The sequence below is a fragment of the Mustela erminea genome, chromosome 4 (genome assembly GCF_009829155.1).
Source record: "Mustela erminea isolate mMusErm1 chromosome 4, mMusErm1.Pri, whole genome shotgun sequence".
NCBI classification, from domain to species: Eukaryota; Metazoa; Chordata; class Mammalia; order Carnivora; family Mustelidae; genus Mustela; species Mustela erminea.
In genome coordinates, this window is record NC_045617.1 from 101,459,719 (window position 1) to 101,479,678 (window position 19,960).

Here is a 19,960-nt window from a genome sequence, read left to right on the forward strand (position 1 = left end):
TCTGTCTCTTAACCTAGCTTCTGCTGTTTCATACTTTGACTGCCACAACCATACTCTTGTGTGTTTAATGTCTTAATCCTCTTGCCAGTCTTTAAATTCAAAATATTATCCTCCATGTTTTTCCCCTTTGCCGTCTTTTATTCTTGTCCCAGGCTTCTCCAGTGACTTATTTTCAAATACCAAGTTTCCTCATATCCCAGCTGGATTTTTAAAGACTTTTTATTAATGTATGTCTGGCATTGTACAAGATCTTCTCTCTTTCTCATGCTCTATTAATATATTAAGAAAGAAAATAGGTCATTTTTTTCTCCATTTAAAAAAAAATACTTGCTTCTAGTCCTCTACCTGAGATAAATTTTTAAGTTCTAAAATTAAAATTCTATTTATTTGAACACTTACTATGTACCAGTACTGTTGTGTACTTTGTGCGTCCTCTTTCTAACACATAATCTTTTAAACGAAGTATCATTTTGCCCATTTTACAGAGGACAAAACTGTGGCCCACAGAGGCTTAATCACTAAAGCTACTAAAAGTTCTGTAGTCCTGCTTTGAGCACAGGTGTGCCTGACTCCCAAGCCACTGGTTTCACTCCATTACCTTACCTGCCCCTCCAAACTATGAGAGGGTGTGTGTACTCGGTATCTTTCTCAAGGTGGAGCCATGCCTTACTCTGTTAAGACCTGTGAGAGCAATTTTTGCAATTTCTTAAAATGCCTCTTGCTTTCTTTACAATGGTTTAAAAAAATTATATCAAAATAAACAACAACAACAAAAAGAGTGGTTTTAACAAGTTACACAAGTGACATATCAACTAAGACCCACAGCCTCAAATTTATGTAACACAGTCCCAAAGACAAAAGTGAAAAACATTAACACCAGAAATAGCTGCTGCCAAAATTTTAGAGTAAAACCTAAGAGTGTAACACCTCAAGCCTTTACTTAAAATTGCCCTGATTCTTCTTGTGTTTTTTGCATATAAATTCGTAATTCACGCAGGACTGAAGAAACCAACCAGAAGAGGAACAGGGAAGGTTGTTAGAGGCAGCTGCAAATTAGCTTCACCTAGAGGGAGGGAAAAACCCACATCGGAAAGCTGATCCAAAAAAGTTGCCAAAAATGATCTACTATAATAATATTAATAATTCTTATGTTGAGAAATGCTTAAGTTAAATTCTGTATTCCTTATTTAAGGGGGAAGCACAAAATATACTTTCAAGAGAATGATATCAAAATGGATTACTGTATTTTTGTGTTTTGATTCCTGAATGGTTAAAGTGGAAGGGCCATTCATGTGAAACAATATCCTGAGGTTAGAGATCACAGTGTATTAATGTGCCTACATCAGAATAGCATTTATACATGGTAACAAGGAGGCTACATAGGATACCATTTTAACTATGTAAAGACCTTAAAACAGTAAGAAACATATAGATTTAAAAATAATTAGTAGCACACTTACAGCACGGTGAAAACCCTGAAGATTAGGAGTAAGGACAGGATAGCGAACTCCTGGGTATTGATGAATACCTTTCATCACTTCAGAGTGATCAGCCATCTGAAATGCAAAGTAGTTACATATATTCAGCTTTATATATTTTATCAAGCATGTGTTTAGTTTCATAGGAAGGTTATAATTACACATGCATTTATACTCTATAAATTAATGTTGGAAATAATAACCTATGCCAATGTAGCTAAAGATGAGTATAGTTCCTAAAGTCATAAGTACATCAAAACTAGATCTGAATTTAACTTATTCACATCACAGGACCTGGCTAAACAACTGATTACAAATAATTCTGAATTACAAAGAATTCAGCTGAATTCTGAAGTGACCAAATTCTGACTGAATACAAAGAATTCAGCAATTCTTAACTATCCTACTTTCATTTGACGGTTTTTTTAGTCTCTTCCTTTCATTTCACAGTCCAAGTTGCAAATAAAATATCCTTGAGATTAGGGAGAGGATATTTTGGTTTTATTTTTAAGATTTTATTTATTTATTTATGAGGAGGAGGAGGGGAGAGAGAGCACCCACAAGAGCAGGGGGAGGGATGCGGGGAGAGGGAGAGAGTGTCTCAGAAAGACTTACCTTCCCAATGAGCATGGAGCCCAACTTGTAGCTCTATCCCATGACCCTGAGATCATGACCTGGGTGGAAACCAAGGGCCCAGTGTTTAACTGACTGAGCCACCCAGATACCCTTCCATTGGGGATAGTTTTAAAGGAAATATGCCATGCATTTGCCTTCCATATGAAAATTTTATATCTAAATAACTTTCAATGTATGAAATTTAACATTATTTACCAAAAAATTGCACATTTGTCTGAATAACTTAACAAAGCTCAGATACAAATATATTATTTGGCTAGCATAAATATTTTAGTAATAGTCATTGTGTTCTATGCATTATTATCATCAAATCACTATTTGTTTTCATAATGCAAACAAATGCAAACAAATACATAGTAAGAAAATTTAACGCATTCTTCCAAGCCTTTATTTTTGTATATTTTCTATGAGTCTTTAAAAATCAACTTTAGGGGCAACTGGGTGGCTCAGTGGGTTAAGGCTCTGCCCTCAGCTCAGGTCATGATCTCAGAGTCCTGGGATCAAGCCCCATATCGGGCTCTCTGCCCAGCACGGAGCCTGTTTCCCCCTCACTCTCTGCCTGCCTCTCTGCCTACTTGTGATTTCTCTGTCAGATAAATAAATCTTAGAAAAAAAAAACTTTAAAATAAAAATATCAACTCTACTAGTTTGCCACAAAGTCTTTAATTTAGCCTCTTACAGCAAATAAGTGATGATCAAACCTCATAATCATCACATAGACAAATTAACATTCACATAATCATGAACTTTACATATTTGGGAATAATAAATTATGACAGGAACAATAAATAAATGGAATAATATATAAACAATGAAAAGTATACAAAATGAGCAGGGAGAAAGATGTAAAAACATGCACAGGGGCGCCTGGGTGGCTCAGTGGGTTAAAGCCTCTGCCTTCGGCTCAGGTCATGATCTCAGGGTCCTGGGATCGAGCCCCGCATCGGGCTCTCCACTCAGCGGGGAGCCTGCTTCCTTCTCTCTCTCTGCCTGCCTCTCTGCCTGCTTGTGATCTCTCTCTGTCAAATAAATAAATAAAATTTAAAAAAAAAATAAAATAAAATAAAATAAAATAAAAACATGCACAAAACCAAATTCTGTACCTTCAATATGGGAATAGATGAAAAAAGACTTGCTTTTTCTCTATACATCTTGACTTGGTACAATAAGGAAGTATTATTTTTAATTTTAAAATGAAGTAAAAATTAATCAAAATACAAATGCTTTTTAATGTAATTGCATGCTTCTAAATATATGAAGTATTACAATATTTACTGCTATTAGCTGATCAGTCTTTCAGTGAAATGCCAGTGGAATTACATTTAATACTTTCAATGAATATAATATGGATTAAATGAGTTTTAAATTTAAAATTATATATTTAAGAGGCAAAAAAAAGTTGACTGCCATCATAACTTACTAACATTTAAACCTCTAAGCTTTCATCCAATCCAAATACATTTACTTCTGTTTAAAATATGATTTTTGCTTACTTCTTAGGGATCACATTCACTATCTGTCACTGATATCTGCATTCTGTACAAAGACTAATCACTGTGTTCATCTACAATACATAGAACCTGAGTCTCTAATTTCATTGTGAGCTTATTTGACTTTAAGCCAGATGTTTATTGAGCACCTCTGGTCTCCAAAACCCTATACTAGACCTGTGGTAAATATAAATACAAGTAAGTCAATTCCTTGCACTAAATAATTTGTAATATAGCTGGGGAGAGAAAACATATGCACATGGAAAAACACTAACAATTCAAAGGAATATACTGGTTATAAATGAGAGCACAGGTTAAATGAGTTCAGAAAGGGGAAGTCTTGGTAGGACCTAAAATAGTCTAGGAAAGTTACAAGACATATGGGATACAAACTGTAGAACATGACTATGACTTATTAAAATTTAAAAAGATAGGGGCGCCTGGGTGGCTCTGTTGGTTAAGAGGCCAGCTCTTGATTTACACTCAGATCATGATCTCGGGGTCTTGAGATTAAGCCCTGGGTCATACTCCATGCTCAGCATTGAGCCTGCTTGAGATTCTTTCTCAATTTAATAATTTAAATTAAATTAAAATTATTTAATTTTTAAATAAAATTTAAAAAGTAGCCACAGAAATATGTTTAATCCCACATAATCTTCTAGAAGCTCAACAGTCCCTATCAAGAGGTGGACTGTGTTTACCTGCCACTGAAACCTAGGCAGACTTGTGACTGTTCCAATGACAGAGTATAGCAGAAATAATAACATGTGACTTGAGAGTCCAAGTTATAGAAAAGGATACAGCTTCCACATGGCTTTCTCTGTGGCCGGGGAGCCACTATGGGGAAATCAGCTAACATGCAGTGAGAAAAATTAGCTTCTGCGGAGACACCATGTGCAGCAGCCCAAGTGGAGAGACCCACATGCAAAGGAAGTAAAGCCCCCAGGCAAGAGCCAGCATCACCCCCGAAATTCGTGACTGACAGAGCATCAGATGACTTTAGCCTCCAGCATTCAAGTCACCCAGATGAAGCCCCAGACACTGTGGACCAGAGACAAGGTGTCCTCCTCTGTGTGCCCTGTTCAAATTCCAACCCTCTGATTTCTTGAACATAGCAAATATTTATTTACACCACTAAGTTCTCAGGTAATTCATTACATAGCCATAAAAGCTGAAACACAAAAAATCAATAGGGCTGGAAAAGAGAGAGTGATAGGTGCCATAGTAGGAAAGCATTATCTGGCTAGAGAAGATTATGGGTAAATAATGTGGGAATAGATTATAAATGAAGATAGGGGACCATACTTTATGATGTGTTCCTGGGTTAGGTTCACGTTATTCTAAAAATACAGAATTTATCATGAAGGCAATAGAAAGCCATGGGGAGTGGGTATTGAATTAGCTGAAGACTAGGAAACGTGCAGTATTTTGGAAAGATCAACCTGGGAGAGATACAAAGGGCAGTCTAGAGACAAGTGAGGCAATTCTCAGACAGCTTTGAGAATTCATCATGTAACAAGTTCTAGAGGAATGGTACTAGGAATAGAAGTTTCCAGGAAAAAATTAATAGGACACACTGTCTAGTCCTGCAACACAGAGGACTTTATTCAAAAATGTAAGCCCCATTAGTTTATAGCCTTTTAAAATTGCTTTGCATTTCTGCATATTTCAACAGAGTCTTTCATTATGTATCTATGAATTCAGCCTTTCTGTCGGATGCTAGATTGTGAGGTCTGCCTTTCTCTGCCTGTCTTTCTCATACATACACACAAATGTACATGCAATCATATACACACAAATTATAGTAAAAAAAATTAGAATACCACTCATAATTTCAAGCAGAGTTACTACTAGTCTTAGGGCACTGTAATGAAATCTAAAACAACATTCTTACTGGACAGGAATGTTAGTTGAAATTACGAATCCTTACACCTAACTGAACATAGCATGTTTAAATATTTATTAGAAAAATTTATATAACCATGATAACAGAAATGAATAAAGTGCTTCTCTAACCAATATATAGATTTGGTTAAAGTGTGCATCAAAAAACACATTTTAATCTTTAAGAAATATAGGTTATATTGACCTATATGATATTATTTCATTCCACATGTAAATTAACAAAAATTTCAATAGGTGTTTTAGTCAGTAAAACTGAAAAATGAAAAGAGATGATAGTAACCAAATCCCCAGGTCATGAAAGCTAAACTTTGATAATCATTGAAGATACCATAGTAAAATTATAATACATGAATTTGATTCCAACAAATCAGTACTTTTTCCTTTTTAAAAATAGTGACAGTATAGGGGCACCTGGTTGGCTCAGTGGATTAAAGCCTCTGCCTTCGGCCAGGTCATGATCTCAGGGTCCTGGGATTGAGCCTCGCATCGGGCTCTCTGTTCAGTGGGAAGCCTGCTTCCCCCTCTATCTCTGCCTGCTGCTCTGCCTACTTGTGATCTCTCTCTCTATCCAATAAATAAATAAAATCTTAAAAAAATAATAAAATATAGTATAAAGAGGTCATTTAATAAGTAGTAGCATTCAGTCTAAATTTGATAAATAAAGACAGTTATGTAAAGAGCTTTAGAAAATTCTGATAGAATATAATTTTATTACAATGAATAAAATAAAACAGGTTTCAATGAAAGGTATAAAATTCTTCCTTACTACTTTTTTTACTCTTAGGAAGCTTATGCTGTATTTCAATCTTGCTGTTATCTTAATGTCTAAATTTTAAACTATTATTCAAACAATAATGGAACTATTCCTTTGCAGCACTATTTTGACATTTTAATGAAACCTTTCCACATATGGTTTAGCCTATTTTGAAGATTTTGCTGTGACTTTTCATTTAAGATCACAAAAATCCCCATAATTTGGTTGATAACATACTTTGCTATCATCTGACCACAGTTTGGAAATGGCAATACCTAGGTCTATCTGGCCAACAAAACTGGCTATACCTTGGTTAATCAGTTTCTTAGGAGTCCACATTTATATATAGATTCAAATAATAATATTCATGTAACAATTTGCAAGGGTATTAAAGATATGTAAAAGGTCATAAAGATTAAAGTATAATAGTCATATAGTTTATAGAGATTTTATTTGCTACTGTCATGAAGTAAATTTAGACACTCCACATTATACATATTTAGACATCTTTCTAATATTTTGTCATTATCTGAATACTCTAATCACTCCTAAATACATACAGTCCTCATCCAAATTTTCTGAGTTCATTGGGATTTTAAGATAATGAACAAGTCGTAAACAATATCAAAGCATTTCTCATAAACTAAATGAGAGAAAAAAATTAGACATTTCAATTATATTTTGTAGACAAACTATTAAATTTGCATTATGTCCTAAGACCTTAAAAATAATTTTTAAAATTCATTTCAGTATTTTATGCACTTACTACATATTTAACATGGCATAGAAAAATTAAGGAGACACAGTTTATACACACAGAATCCACAGATCAGCAGGGAAAGATATGTGTGTGTATATGTGTACATACCACACCACAAAATATAAATGTCATGTGATCTGGAGTTTTATGTAGCACAGATAAGAAAGCATTTTTCTTGGTAAACTAAACTAGAATAATGAGACAAATATTTAAGCTACACTTTGTCTACGCTAAATGTAAATAACTGAATCTCTGGTTTTTTAACAGAGCAAATTACTCATAAGGATTTAATGAAGCAAAACTATTCAGAGAACTTGAAACTATTCAAAAGTATTCATAGAACAAGACTATTCACATATATGTATATATTTACTTTCCATGATATTCAACTTCCTATGTACTGAAAAGGAAGAGTTTAATATGCCTAAACTTAAAACATAATTTTTATTAAGATTCTTCAGATAATTGGAGAAAGATTTTATAGATTTTTTTTAAATCACAAAATTCTTCCATTTTTATATCCAATCAAATGAAAGTAAAAATACCTATTACTCTTGATCTCTCTTCCAAGTAACAACTGACATAACAGAATACTCACTAAGTAAATTTTGTTCAGTTCCAACTGAATATATGTTTTCTGAGATTTCAATAAAGTAGAATAATTATTTATAATTAATTCTAGATAAAACTGCAGGAAAAGACTGAGACTATTTTTTTAGAAGAACTATTATTCACTTACCACTGATTAACATTTTTCCTTTTCCCAGAACAAATCGAATTACAAAGATAACACATAGTACAGGGTTTTAAGTTCCAGAGCTGCATTATAAAAATTTTACAGAAGTCTCACATACACTGATGACATATAAAATCATTATATTATTATTTTAACTCAATAAGAGTTTAATCACTAACAAGACTGCAAAATACATAAGAGGAGTTTAGTTGTTTTGTATCACCATGGAAATTATGCATCTCTGTGGCTCTGCTGAAAGTGAAGAAATTATATTCTGTTATGGGGTGGAAATATTAAGAATTCAACTTAGCATTGTATTATTAAATGACAAAAGTGTTTAGAGTAGAATGTAAAATTAATGTGAAGGAAAAAATATTTAGAGACTCCTTCTATATGGTGCTATCTGCAAAGAAGTATCTGCCAAATTATATTACTTGACCATGTCTTACAACTAGATCCTATAATCTAAATATGGAACTCTACTTTTATTCCTTTTCTCTCTGCCCTGGTACAGCCAACATGACCAAGTCAAGCATCCTCAAAGGGTGTGCATTACCCATTGTCCCTCCCTTCACTCCAAACACCTACTAAAAACCTCAAATTGTGTCCTCTCTTTTATTCTAATAAGACTGCTGCACCTGATTTCTTCTCATGGTATGTTAAGAGGGAAACTGAAAAGTAAAAGATAGACAGAAAATCTAAATAATCAAAATGCCAATAAAGTTGGAAGAAAATAGGATGGAGGGTGAGAGAGAAGTCTTGGTGGCAAGATGCTTTTATTGCTCTGGAGCAGTGAGCAAATATGAGAAGAGAAGACAAAAGGGAAATTATACAAAATGCTGCTTTAATCTATATAGTGGGTATTGTAATGGTCTTCAACTCATACACATAAAGACTGGAACACCATTGGGTTCCTTTACATTGCTATATTATATTTCTGTATGTATGTATGTGCCTGAATTTTCAGGCACAAACTTTGCCACTAGGGAGAGCTTGTGATTCTCCTGCTCTTCAAGAATATTAGCATAGGGGCGCCTGGGTGGCTCAGTGGGTTAAAGCCTCTGCCTTCAGCTCAGGTCATGATTCCAGGGTCCTGGGATCAAGCCCCGCATCTGGCTCTCTGCTCAACAGGGAGCCTGTTTCCTCCCCTCTCTCTTCCTGTCTCTCTGCCTATGATCTCTGTCTGTCAAATAAATAAATAAATCTTAAAAAAAAAAAGAATATTGGCATAAATATTATCATGTATTTAAAATACATAAAATATATAACATATAGTACTCAGTTACACCTCCTATTAAAATCCCTGTTCTAAAGTTTAGCAAAAATTCCATATTCACCATGTCCTACAATATCTGGCACCAGAAGTACATAAATATTTGAGGAGAAACAAGTTTCAAAATGAATAGAATCAGAAGCTAGTCTATAAAAAATTCTGCTAAACATTTTATGTATAAAATTGTAGATGGAGGATTCAGTTTTCATCAATGTCAAATTAAATGAAAGTTCTTTCTTGTCTTAAATAAATGCAATATGCAGTATATAAAATTACATCATTCATATTTTTATCTATTATAAAAATCATAGTATAGAATATGTATCAAAAATCTTCCCTGTAAAGGGCACAAAACTATGGTAATTCTTCTGAAATAGTGTATCTATTTATAAGGTTATACATCACAAAGTTTTAGATACAATGTAGAAAAACATTACCAAAAATGTATTATTAAACTGAAATACACTTTGCTAACCTAACAAAAACAAACAAAAAACCTTAACACCACAAGAGAAAAGACTCAATCATCTTTCTAGTTTCTCCATAGAAAACAGCACTACAAAGTGCTATTATGAGAAAGAGGCAAACTAAGAGTATGCAGTCAAAAAAATACAGAAAAACATGAAGCAATGGACAATCACAATGGGACTACAACTAGCAATGAGACCAAAACAGTAAAACTGAACAAAAAAAAGAACAAGACTACATGAGTTCTATCAAACATTTAAATAAATCTTAGGGCCAATCATTCTACCAATTCTTCCAAAAAAAAAAAAAAACCCACGTGGAAGAAATACTTCTTTTTATAAGAACATGCAGTAGAATCTGGTCTTATAAGACCCTGATACCAGAACCACACAAGACATTACAAGAGAAGAAAACTACAGGTAATATTCCTAATGAACACAGAGGAAACAATCCTCCACAAAATACTACCAAACCAAATAGGATGTGTAAAGGATCATAAACCATGACCAAGTGGAATTTATCCCTGGGATGCAAGAAAGATTCAGCATGCTCAAATAAATGTGATACACCACAATGACAGAATCAAGGATAAAACCAAATGATCATCTCAATATATGTAAAAGTTTGACCAAAAATTGCTTCATCAAAAAGCATTTGAAAAAATTCAACAGTTTCATAATAGAAATTCAAACAAATAAAACTTTAGAAATAGAATAAAACTACTTTGACATAAGAAGTACCATATGTGAGCCCACAACTATCATTATACTCAATAGTGAAAAACCTTTCCTCTAAGATCAAGAATAAAACAGGATACCCATTCTTCCCATTCCTATTCAACAAAGAATTATAAGTCCTAGCCAAAGCAATTAGGCAAGAAAAATAAAGGAAATGCAAAGGAAAGGAAGAAGTAAAATTTTTTCTGTTCACAGGTGACATGATCTTTTTTTTTTTTTAAGATTTTATTTCTTTAAATATTTGAAAGAAAGAGAGAAAGAGCATGCAAGCAAGAAGGGAAAGGACAGAGAAAGGAAGAAAAAATCTCAAGCAGACTCTGAGCTGAGTGCAGAGACCAACATGGGGCTTGATCTCATGACCCTAAGATCATGACCTGAGCCAATATCAAGTCTGATGCTTAACTGACTGAACCACCTAGCCTCTCCATAGATAATAGGACCTGAAATGTGGAAAATGCTAAGATTCCGCATAAACAAAAAAACCTCTTAGAATTAATTTACAAATTCAGTAAATCTACAGGATACAGAATCAGCATATAAAAATCAATAGCACAAAAACAGACACACAGATCAATGAAACAGAACAGACCACCCAGAAATGGACCCACAATTCTATAGTCAATTAATCCTCAACAAAGCAGGAAAGAATATCCAATGGAAAAATGAGAGTCTCTTCAACAAATGGTGTTGGGAACATTAGACAGCCACAGGCAGAAGAATGAAACTGGACCATTTTCTCATACCATACACAAAAATAAACTCAAAATGGATGAAAGACCTAAATGTGAGACATTAATCCATCAAAATTGTAGATGAGAACACAGGCAGCAACTTCTTTGACCTTGGCCACAGCAACTTCTTGCTAGATACATCTCCAAAGGCAAGGAAAACAAAAGTGAAAATGAACTACTGGGACTTCATCAGGATAAAAAGAGTTCTGCACAGCAAAGGAGACAGTTAACAAATAAAAGGCAACCTGCAGAACAGAAGAAAGTATTTGCAAATGACTTAACAGATAAAGGGTTATTATCTAAAAATCTATAAAGAACTTACCAAACTCAACACTCACAGAAACAAATAATTGGGTCAAGAAATGGGGAGAAGACATGGCCAGTCATTTCTCCAAAAGAAGACATACAAACGGCCAAAAGACCTATGAAAAAATGCTCAACATCCCTCAGCATCAGGGAAATACTAATCAAAAGCACAATGAGATACCACCTCAGATAAGTCAGAATGGCTAAAATTAAGAGGTCAGGAAATGGTAGATGTTGGTGAGGATGTAGAGAAAGGGAAACACTCTTACACTATTGATGAGAACGAAAACTGGTGCAGCCACTCTGGACAACAATATGGAGGTTCCTCAAGAAATTAAAAATAGAGCTACCCTATGGCCCAGCAAGTGCATTACTAGGTATTCATCGAAAGGATACAAACATAGTGATTTGAAGGAGCATGTGCTCTCCAATGTTTGTAGCAGTGATGTACACAATAGCCAAACTATGAAAACAACCCAGATGTCCACTGATAGATGAAAGGATAAAAAAGATGTGTGTGTGTATACAAACACAGGCATGCACGCGTGCACACACAGAAAATACTCAGCCATCAAAAAGAATGAGATCTTGTCATTTGCCACAATGTGGATAGAACTAGAGGGAATTATGCTAAGCAAAATAAGTGAGAGAAAGACAAATACCATATGATTTCACTTCTATGTGGAATTTAAGAAAAAAAAAATGAACATAGAGAAAGGGAAGGAAAATTAAAATAAGATAAAAACAGAGAGGGAGAAAAACCATAACAGACTCTTAACTATAGGAAACAAATTGAGGGTTCCTGGAGGTGAGGTTGTTTGAGGGATGGGATAACTGGGTGATAGGCATTAAGGAAGGTACTTGACATCATAAGTACTGGGTGTTACATGCAACTGATGAACTGCTGAATTCTATCCTTGAAACTAGTAATATACTATATTTCAACTAAGTTGAATTTAAATAAAAAAAAATTTAAAAATCAGTTGCATTTCCATACACTAACAAGAAATCATCCAAAGAGGAAATTAAGAAGACAATCTCATTTACAGTAATATCAAAAAGAACAAAATACTTAGAAACTAAGTTAACCAAGGAGGTGGAAGAACTTTACATGAAAACTATTAACATTAACTTTGATGAAAGAAATAAAAGAAGCTAAAAACAAACAGAAAAATATCCCATGTTCATGGACTCCAAGATTTAGTGTGTGAAAATATCCACACTACACAAAGTGATCTATAAATTAAAGATGAAATCCCTATCAAAATTTCAATTCCATTTTTTCCTGAAATAAAAAAAAAAATCCTAACATTTGCATGAAGTCAGAAAGAAGCCCAAATAGACAAATTAATCTTGAGAAAGAAAAATAAAGCTGGGTATATTATACTTCCTGATTTCAAAATATATTTCAAAGCTACAGTAACTAAAACAGCATGGAAGACTGACATATAACCTAATGCGATGGAATAGAGAGCCCAGAAATAAACTGATGCATATACATTCAACTGATCTTTGACAAAGATGCCAGAAATACACAATGGGGAAAAGAAAATCTCTTCAATAAATAGTGCTGGAAAAATTCAATACCAACATGTAAAAGAATGAAATCGGATCCTGATCTTAAACCATACCAAAAAGTGAACTCAAAATGGACTAAAATTTAAGACCTGGATTTGTAAAACTCGGAAGGAAGGAAGGAAGGAAGGAAAGAAAGAAAGAAAAGTTTTATAGCACTAATCTTGGCAATGACTTACCATATATGACACCAAAATGATAAGACAACAAAAGCAAAAACAGACAAGTGGGACAACACAAAACTAAAAAGCTTCTGCACAGCAAAGAAAACTGGAGAGTGGAAAGGCAACACATTGAGAGAAAATATTTGCAAACCACATATAGGTTAAGAGGTTAGCATCCAAAATACAGAAGGCATGCTGCCACCATTATAGTAAAAATAACAACCCAATTTAAAAATGAACAAAGAATCTGAATAGACATATTTCCAAAGAACACATACAAATGGCCAACAGACATATGAAAACATGCTCAATATCATTAATCAGGAAACAAAAAGCAAAACCACAATAAGATAATTACTTTATACCTATTAGCATGGCTAGCATGAAAAACATGGAAGATAACAAGTGTTGGCAATGAAGGATGTGAAGAAAATGGCACTCTTGTACACTGTTGGTGAAAATGTAAAATGGTACAGCCACTATGTGTGAAAGTGCCAAAAAATAAAAAATAGAAATACTATATGTTCTTGCAATCCTAACTGTAAGTATTTATCCATAAGAATTAAAATCAAGGACCACCTGGATGGCTCAGTAGGTTAAAGCCTCTGCCTTTGGCTCAGGTCATAATTTCAGGGTCCTGGGATGGAGCCCAGCATCGGGCTCTCTGCTCAGCAGGGAGCCTGCTTCCTCCTTTTTCTCTGCCTGCCTCTCTGCCTACTTGTGATCTGTCAAATAAAAAAATAAAATCTCTTAAAAAAAAGGATAAAAATCAAACTCTCAAACATGTATTTGCATCCCCAAGTCAGAGCATCATTATTCATAATATCCAAGAGGAAGAAATAGTCTAAGTCTCCATGGATGAGTGAATGGATAAGAAAACGTGGCATAAACTGACAACAAAATACCAAAAAAGTAATTTTGTGCCAAATGCAACAACACAGATGAAACTTGAGTACATTAGGCTAAATGAAATAATTGTAGAATGATAAACACTGCATAATTCCACTTATATAAGGTATCCATAATATAGTCAAACACATAGAAGCAGAGAATAGTGATTGTGAGGGGCTGAGGGGGAAGGAGAAATGGGGAGTTGTTATTCAATGGGTAGAGTTTCAGCTATGAGAGCTGGTTAACTTTGGAATGTGTTGTACAACATTCTGCCTGTATTTAGCAATACTGTATGGTACTCTGGAAAATTTTAAGAGGGCACATCTCATGTTGTTTCCTTCCCATTAAAAAAAAAAAGTTATGATGTAACCTCAGACTCTTAATTTTTAAAATACTTTTCTTAAATTTCGAGGTAACTTTGATAACTGATAACTTTTAAAACTTTACAATTTCATGATATTTTTTGCGCATTCAAAATTAATAGTTAATTTTGCTACCTAATTTTACATTTGACATTACACACTCTTTTTTCTTAGTAAGGGTCCTCCAATTGACATCTTCAAATTTGAACGTTCCCTACAAAGTGGTTAGCCTGTGTCCCCTAGTGATTCCCAGATCTCAGAATGAGAAAGATGGCCCTGAACGGTCCAAATATTGCCAGTTAGCAATAGCACAACAATTACTTCATTTAGAGTTATGAAACCTACCTGCTGGTCAGCTATCTCAAAACTGAATGACCTCAAGTTCCAGATCATACTTTGCACCTTACCAAAAACAATCCTTGAACAGGAAGGCAATTGAGCTATACATACCTGTTTGTTCATTGGAAAACTGCATATTCCCTAGTTCAAATATTTGTGATAAGCAACCTTGACAGAGGCAACAAGGTTAAAATTTGACCACAGGAAGCATCAGATAGGAATAAAGTTACGAAGAGGAGAAAAAGGAGAATAGACTATAATAGGATGGGTTCTTTGGGTAGCACGATTAACACTGGTAAGTTTCATGGAAATGAAAAAAGATCCTAAACAGTAAAAATTGGGCCAGAACTTTGACCCCACCATCATTCAAACAAAGCTTTGTCAATGTCAGCAGGATGCCTCCCTTACCCTGACCCATATGCTTTATCTTTGCTGGTGTGAGCCAGGCATCCACTGTGATATGCAATCAGGGGACTAAACAGAGATATACAGAACCTAAAAAGCATAAAGAAGAAGACTCATTGAGAGAAGAAGAGACTCTAAAACATATGTGGGGCATAGGACATTTGGAGAGGTAAGGAAAGTAAATTTTCAAACTCCCATAATAGGATACAAATTAGGTCCCTTTTAATCTTCCATATAATGCACAAGTGAAGACTGGAAGGACTTAATTATTTTGACATTCCGAATGTATATACACAAGTCATGGCCAAACCACGATCTTGTGGAACCCTCAATTTTATTTTAATTATATCTGACTAAAAGAATTAAGACCCTTCCTCTTGTTAGCTATGCTCTATGTAGACATAGACATACTGAGAACCATGACTGGAGATCTCCTAGAAAACCCATTCCCACCAGCAGGAATATGGGCATGGTCTGTAGCACTTACTACAAGGTCCAGTGTACTTTGAGAAGTGCTTCTCAAACACCAACATCTGAAGACTACCTAGGTCAGAATTAGCTAGGATGGTTTATAAAATTCATATTTCTGTATTGTATGGAAGCCCCAATGAATCAAAATTTCTGAGAGCATAAATTGTAAACGTGCATGGTGGAGAAGTTCGTTGGCTGATTTATATGATCTGTCTAGAGGAGTCTGAAACTCCACCCTGGAGTGAAGAATCAAAATTTTAGAGTAAGTTTCTCCTTCAGCTCACATAGACCCAATGGAATAAGATTTTTCTGTTGCTTTCTACTAGCATCACCAGAGTCCAGAGTGCTGTGGTTAGGTCACACCACCCCAACTCCAGAAAACTGGTGTCACATTAAATCAGACATCCATGACCACAATAGCTGAGGACAGCATTATATCACAGTTATTCATTCTTTGGCTAGAACCCTATTCTCCTCTCCCCACTGCTGAGATTTCAGAAGAGTTTGAAACTAAGCCCTTGAAAGTTTTGAGACCTCCAGAATCCTATTTTTCCTTAATAGTTCATCTAGTTCTTCATGATAATTCACCTAGTGCTCTCAAATATCTTCTAGCCATAGCAAAATGTTTGCAATACTATGTCAAACTACTTTGCCTCTATGATCCTTTGCATGTACCATTACATCTGCCTGAAAATCATTTCTATTTTCATCGAGTTCATTTCATTCAATAATCAGCTTAAAAACATCTAAGACATTCTCAACAATCAACTTGATCCATGTGTCTCTATTATCTCCCTAGCTATGTGCCTGTATAACATTACTCATTACATTTTGTATGATTTATTGTTTTATAGGTTTCTCTCCTTAAATTATTAGCTCCTTAAAGACCTTGCATAAAAGGCATTTAATAAATTGTTTTTTAAATTGACTGAAATTTCTCTTCCTTGTCATTTATCTATTTTGAATTCAACCCATCTTTGAACCATGATTCTTTGTCTCTACTAATTCTTCTAAGATTTTACTGTTAGCAGTGATAGTGATAAGGATAAAAACCAACACTTACTTTATGCCAGTCTGTATGTTAGGTTTATGTGTGTTGAATTCCTTATTTGCATAATCTATTTAAATGTTTTTAATAACCCAGTGAGAGGAACAATTTTTGTAGACGATAACTATAGATATTAAGGAGGAGGAAGATTACCCAGCTACTGGGTATATTGATAAATATAACTCCTATATAATCTATTGTCTATATCTTTTATTTGAGTCACTGTTAAAGATTTCATGTGTCAAAAGATCAAGGAAAACTCCTAGAAAGATCCTACCCTCAAGCTAAACAATTTGGGTAGAAATGCATGGTTTAATTATCTAAACCAGTGCCTCCCAAACTAGATTCATCATCAGAACTATCTGAGGTACTTTTTAAATAAGTAAAGATTTTTTGGACCCGTCTGTACAGATTCTGATCCTGCTCTGCTGTAAGACCCAGGAATCTCTAGTCCCCAAACTTCTCAGGAGATGCTAGCCATCAATAAGACAGAATCACAACAGATTCAATCACAAAGGCTGTTGCCTTTGGATTGGACCAGAAGGACCTCATAGATATAAACAGAACATTCATTCCACCCTAAAACAACAGAATACTCATTCTTCTCAACGGCACATGGAACTTTCTCCAGAATAGATATACTAGGTCACAAATCAGGTCTCAACCAATACCAAAAGACTGAGATTATTTCCTGCATATTCTCAGACCACAGTGCTTTGAAACTGGAACTCAATCACAAGAAAAAGTTTGGAAGACATTCAAACACTTGGAAGCTAAAGACCATTCTGCTCAAGAATGTTTGGATCAACCAGGAGATCAAAGAAGAACATAAACAATTCATGGAAAGCAATGAGAATGAAGACACATCAGTCCGAAACCTATGGGATACGGCAAAGGTGGCCCTAAGGGAAAAATACATAGCTATCCAAATCTCACTCAAAAAAAATAGAAAAATCCTGAATACACAAACTCTCTTTACCTGTTAAAGAACTGGAAAATTAACAACAAATTAAGCCTACCTCATGCACTAGAAGGGAAATAATTACGATTAGAGCAGAGATCAATGAATTAGAAACCAAAGACACAGTAAAACACATCAACAAACCAGAAGCTAGTTCTTTAAAAGAATTATTAAGATTGATAAACCATTGGCCAGACTAATCCAAAAAAAAGAGAAAGGACCCAAATTAATAAAATTATGAGTGAAAGGGGAGAGATCATGACTAACACCAAGGAAATACAATTAATCACCAGAAATTATCAGCTATATACCAATATGTTAAGCAGCCTAGATGAAATGGATGCATTCCTGGAAACCTATAAACTTCCAAGACTGAAACAGGAAGAAACTGACAATAGACAAATAACTAGTAATGAGATTGAAGCAGTGATCAAAAACCTCCCAAAAAACAAGAGTCCAGGACCTGACAGATTCCCTGGAGAATTCTACCAAAGATTCAAAGAAGAAATAATACCTATTCTCCTGAAGCTGTTTCCAAAAAAAAAAAAAAAATAGATACAAAAGGAAAACTTCCAGACTCTTTCTATGAAGCCAGTGTTAGAGGGGCAGGGTGTAGGGAAATGGGTGAGCCTGGTGGTAAGTATTAAGGAGGGCACGTATTGCATGGAGCACTAGGTATTATATGTAAACAATGACTCTTCGAACACTACATCAAAAACTAATGATGTACTCTATGGTGACTAAAGTAACATTAAAAAAAAAAAAAGGTTGTTGCTGGCTTCTGCTCAAGGAAAGACCAATCAGTGCATTTGAGGCTCTTACTCCTGCTTCAATAAAGATCCATTTTATTTTTACTTGGAGGCAAATGCAGGTTATGTGGCTCTAAAATGACTACAATAAAGAGAGGAAGCTTTTTTAAGAAAAATACAAAAATATCTAAGTTTTGTAACTTTCACTGAAATATCTGACCAAGCAAGTACATTCCTAGGGTCCCTCCCAGGACTTTGGGAGGGATCTGTACAAATATTTTAAGGTACTTTTCCTGTTCACAGCACATTTTGAGGTACTAATATTTTTTAACTAGGGTGAGAAAAATTCCATGGATTAAAGAATAAAAGTTTGGAAATTATCAGCCTTGGTGAAATGTCTTACTATGCTCTTAGCCTCAACAAGATAATTAAGGATCTTCTTGAAATACACAGTCATGGTGTCTTATAATATTCCTTTCCCTTGCCACTTCATGAAAAAAACAAAAACAAAAACAAAAACCTACCGAGAAAGTAATGAGATCAGTCTGGAATGTCTTATTCTTGGTATATCCACAATATCTCTGAGTCTATGCATGTTTATAAATTCTCTGCTTAATAAACCATTGTAAATTATGCCAGGAAACAGAGTTAAACCCATGGACTGTTAACCCTCATTTTCCCCCTGCTTAGTAATATAGTCTGCCGAATCATTTTTAAAAGCAGTTTTGGAGGATTTTTTTTGTTTTTGTTTGCCTCAACTCTACCACCATCACCTAGGACAACATTCACATAATTTCAACATAAGCAAGCAATGTCAGAAGGCATTTGCCTACCATCTCTACTAGCTAGATGAGATGTAACTGATGGTATTACTTTCCATAGGCAGCAGAGTAGCAGGAAAGATGGGTACAGAATGTATAATTTCTTCAACACATGCCATCAATTACTATAAAAATGTAAATAACGTGGTTTCAGACACTATAACTCAGTAACTCCTCTTAACCGTAATACAACTGTAATTTCAGTAATGAGAAAAAAATGAGACTAGAGCTCTTCCTGACAATTCTGGGTGAAAACACTCTATCCAGCTATGAACAGCATTGTAGCCTGGGTACTATAACCCTGTCTCATTCACAGACTCTTTGCACAAACCCCATATATCTTAGCCTCAGTAGCACACAGGAAATTTTGGTCTGCTTGAAGAAGTAAGACAGTTTTAATAAATCACCGTCTTATAATAATAAACACAGGAAATCTCTGGAAAATTGAACATCTAGTTTTTTCCCCCCTCCCCTACCCAATACCCTGTTTTGGCTACAGTACTAAAATGGTCTGACACCACACTTAAAAAACTTCTTAAGTTCAGAAGCATTAAAACTAATTTGGTCTGGTGTATAATTTCCTGAACTACTTTATTCAACATTACCTTTGTATTCTAAGGACTTCTGTACTTCCTAGTACTGGATGGAACACACATGCTTTTCAAGAGTGACCAAATCAAGTAACATAGGACCCCTATTCTTATGCAAATGCAGACAGGACATTTTAATCATAATCTATTAATGTCTACAAATATTCATTTTTAAATTACAAAATAAACCTAATCTACCCAATGGATTTGCGGGTTATAGACCGGAAGACCAAAGTTTCAGACAGAGAAACCAGTCATTTTATTCAATAACAGTTCCCAGTTTCCTAAGATAAACATAACAAATACACAT

The 19,960-nt window shown here is 34.6% G+C and overlaps 1 protein-coding gene across 4 annotated transcripts in view; it reads right to left on the minus strand.

Moving 5' to 3' along the window:
- Nucleotides 1–19,960, minus strand: part of HMGCLL1 (3-hydroxymethyl-3-methylglutaryl-CoA lyase like 1) — a 199,327-nt gene that overhangs the window by 117,715 nt on the left and 61,652 nt on the right. For all 4 annotated transcript variants that reach the window (XM_032340297.1, XM_032340293.1, XM_032340295.1 and 1 more), the window contains exon 4: nucleotides 1,461–1,556. In XM_032340297.1, the coding sequence (XP_032196188.1) occupies nucleotides 1,461–1,556 (96 nt within the window). The remainder of the gene's footprint in view (nucleotides 1–1,460; nucleotides 1,557–19,960) is intronic.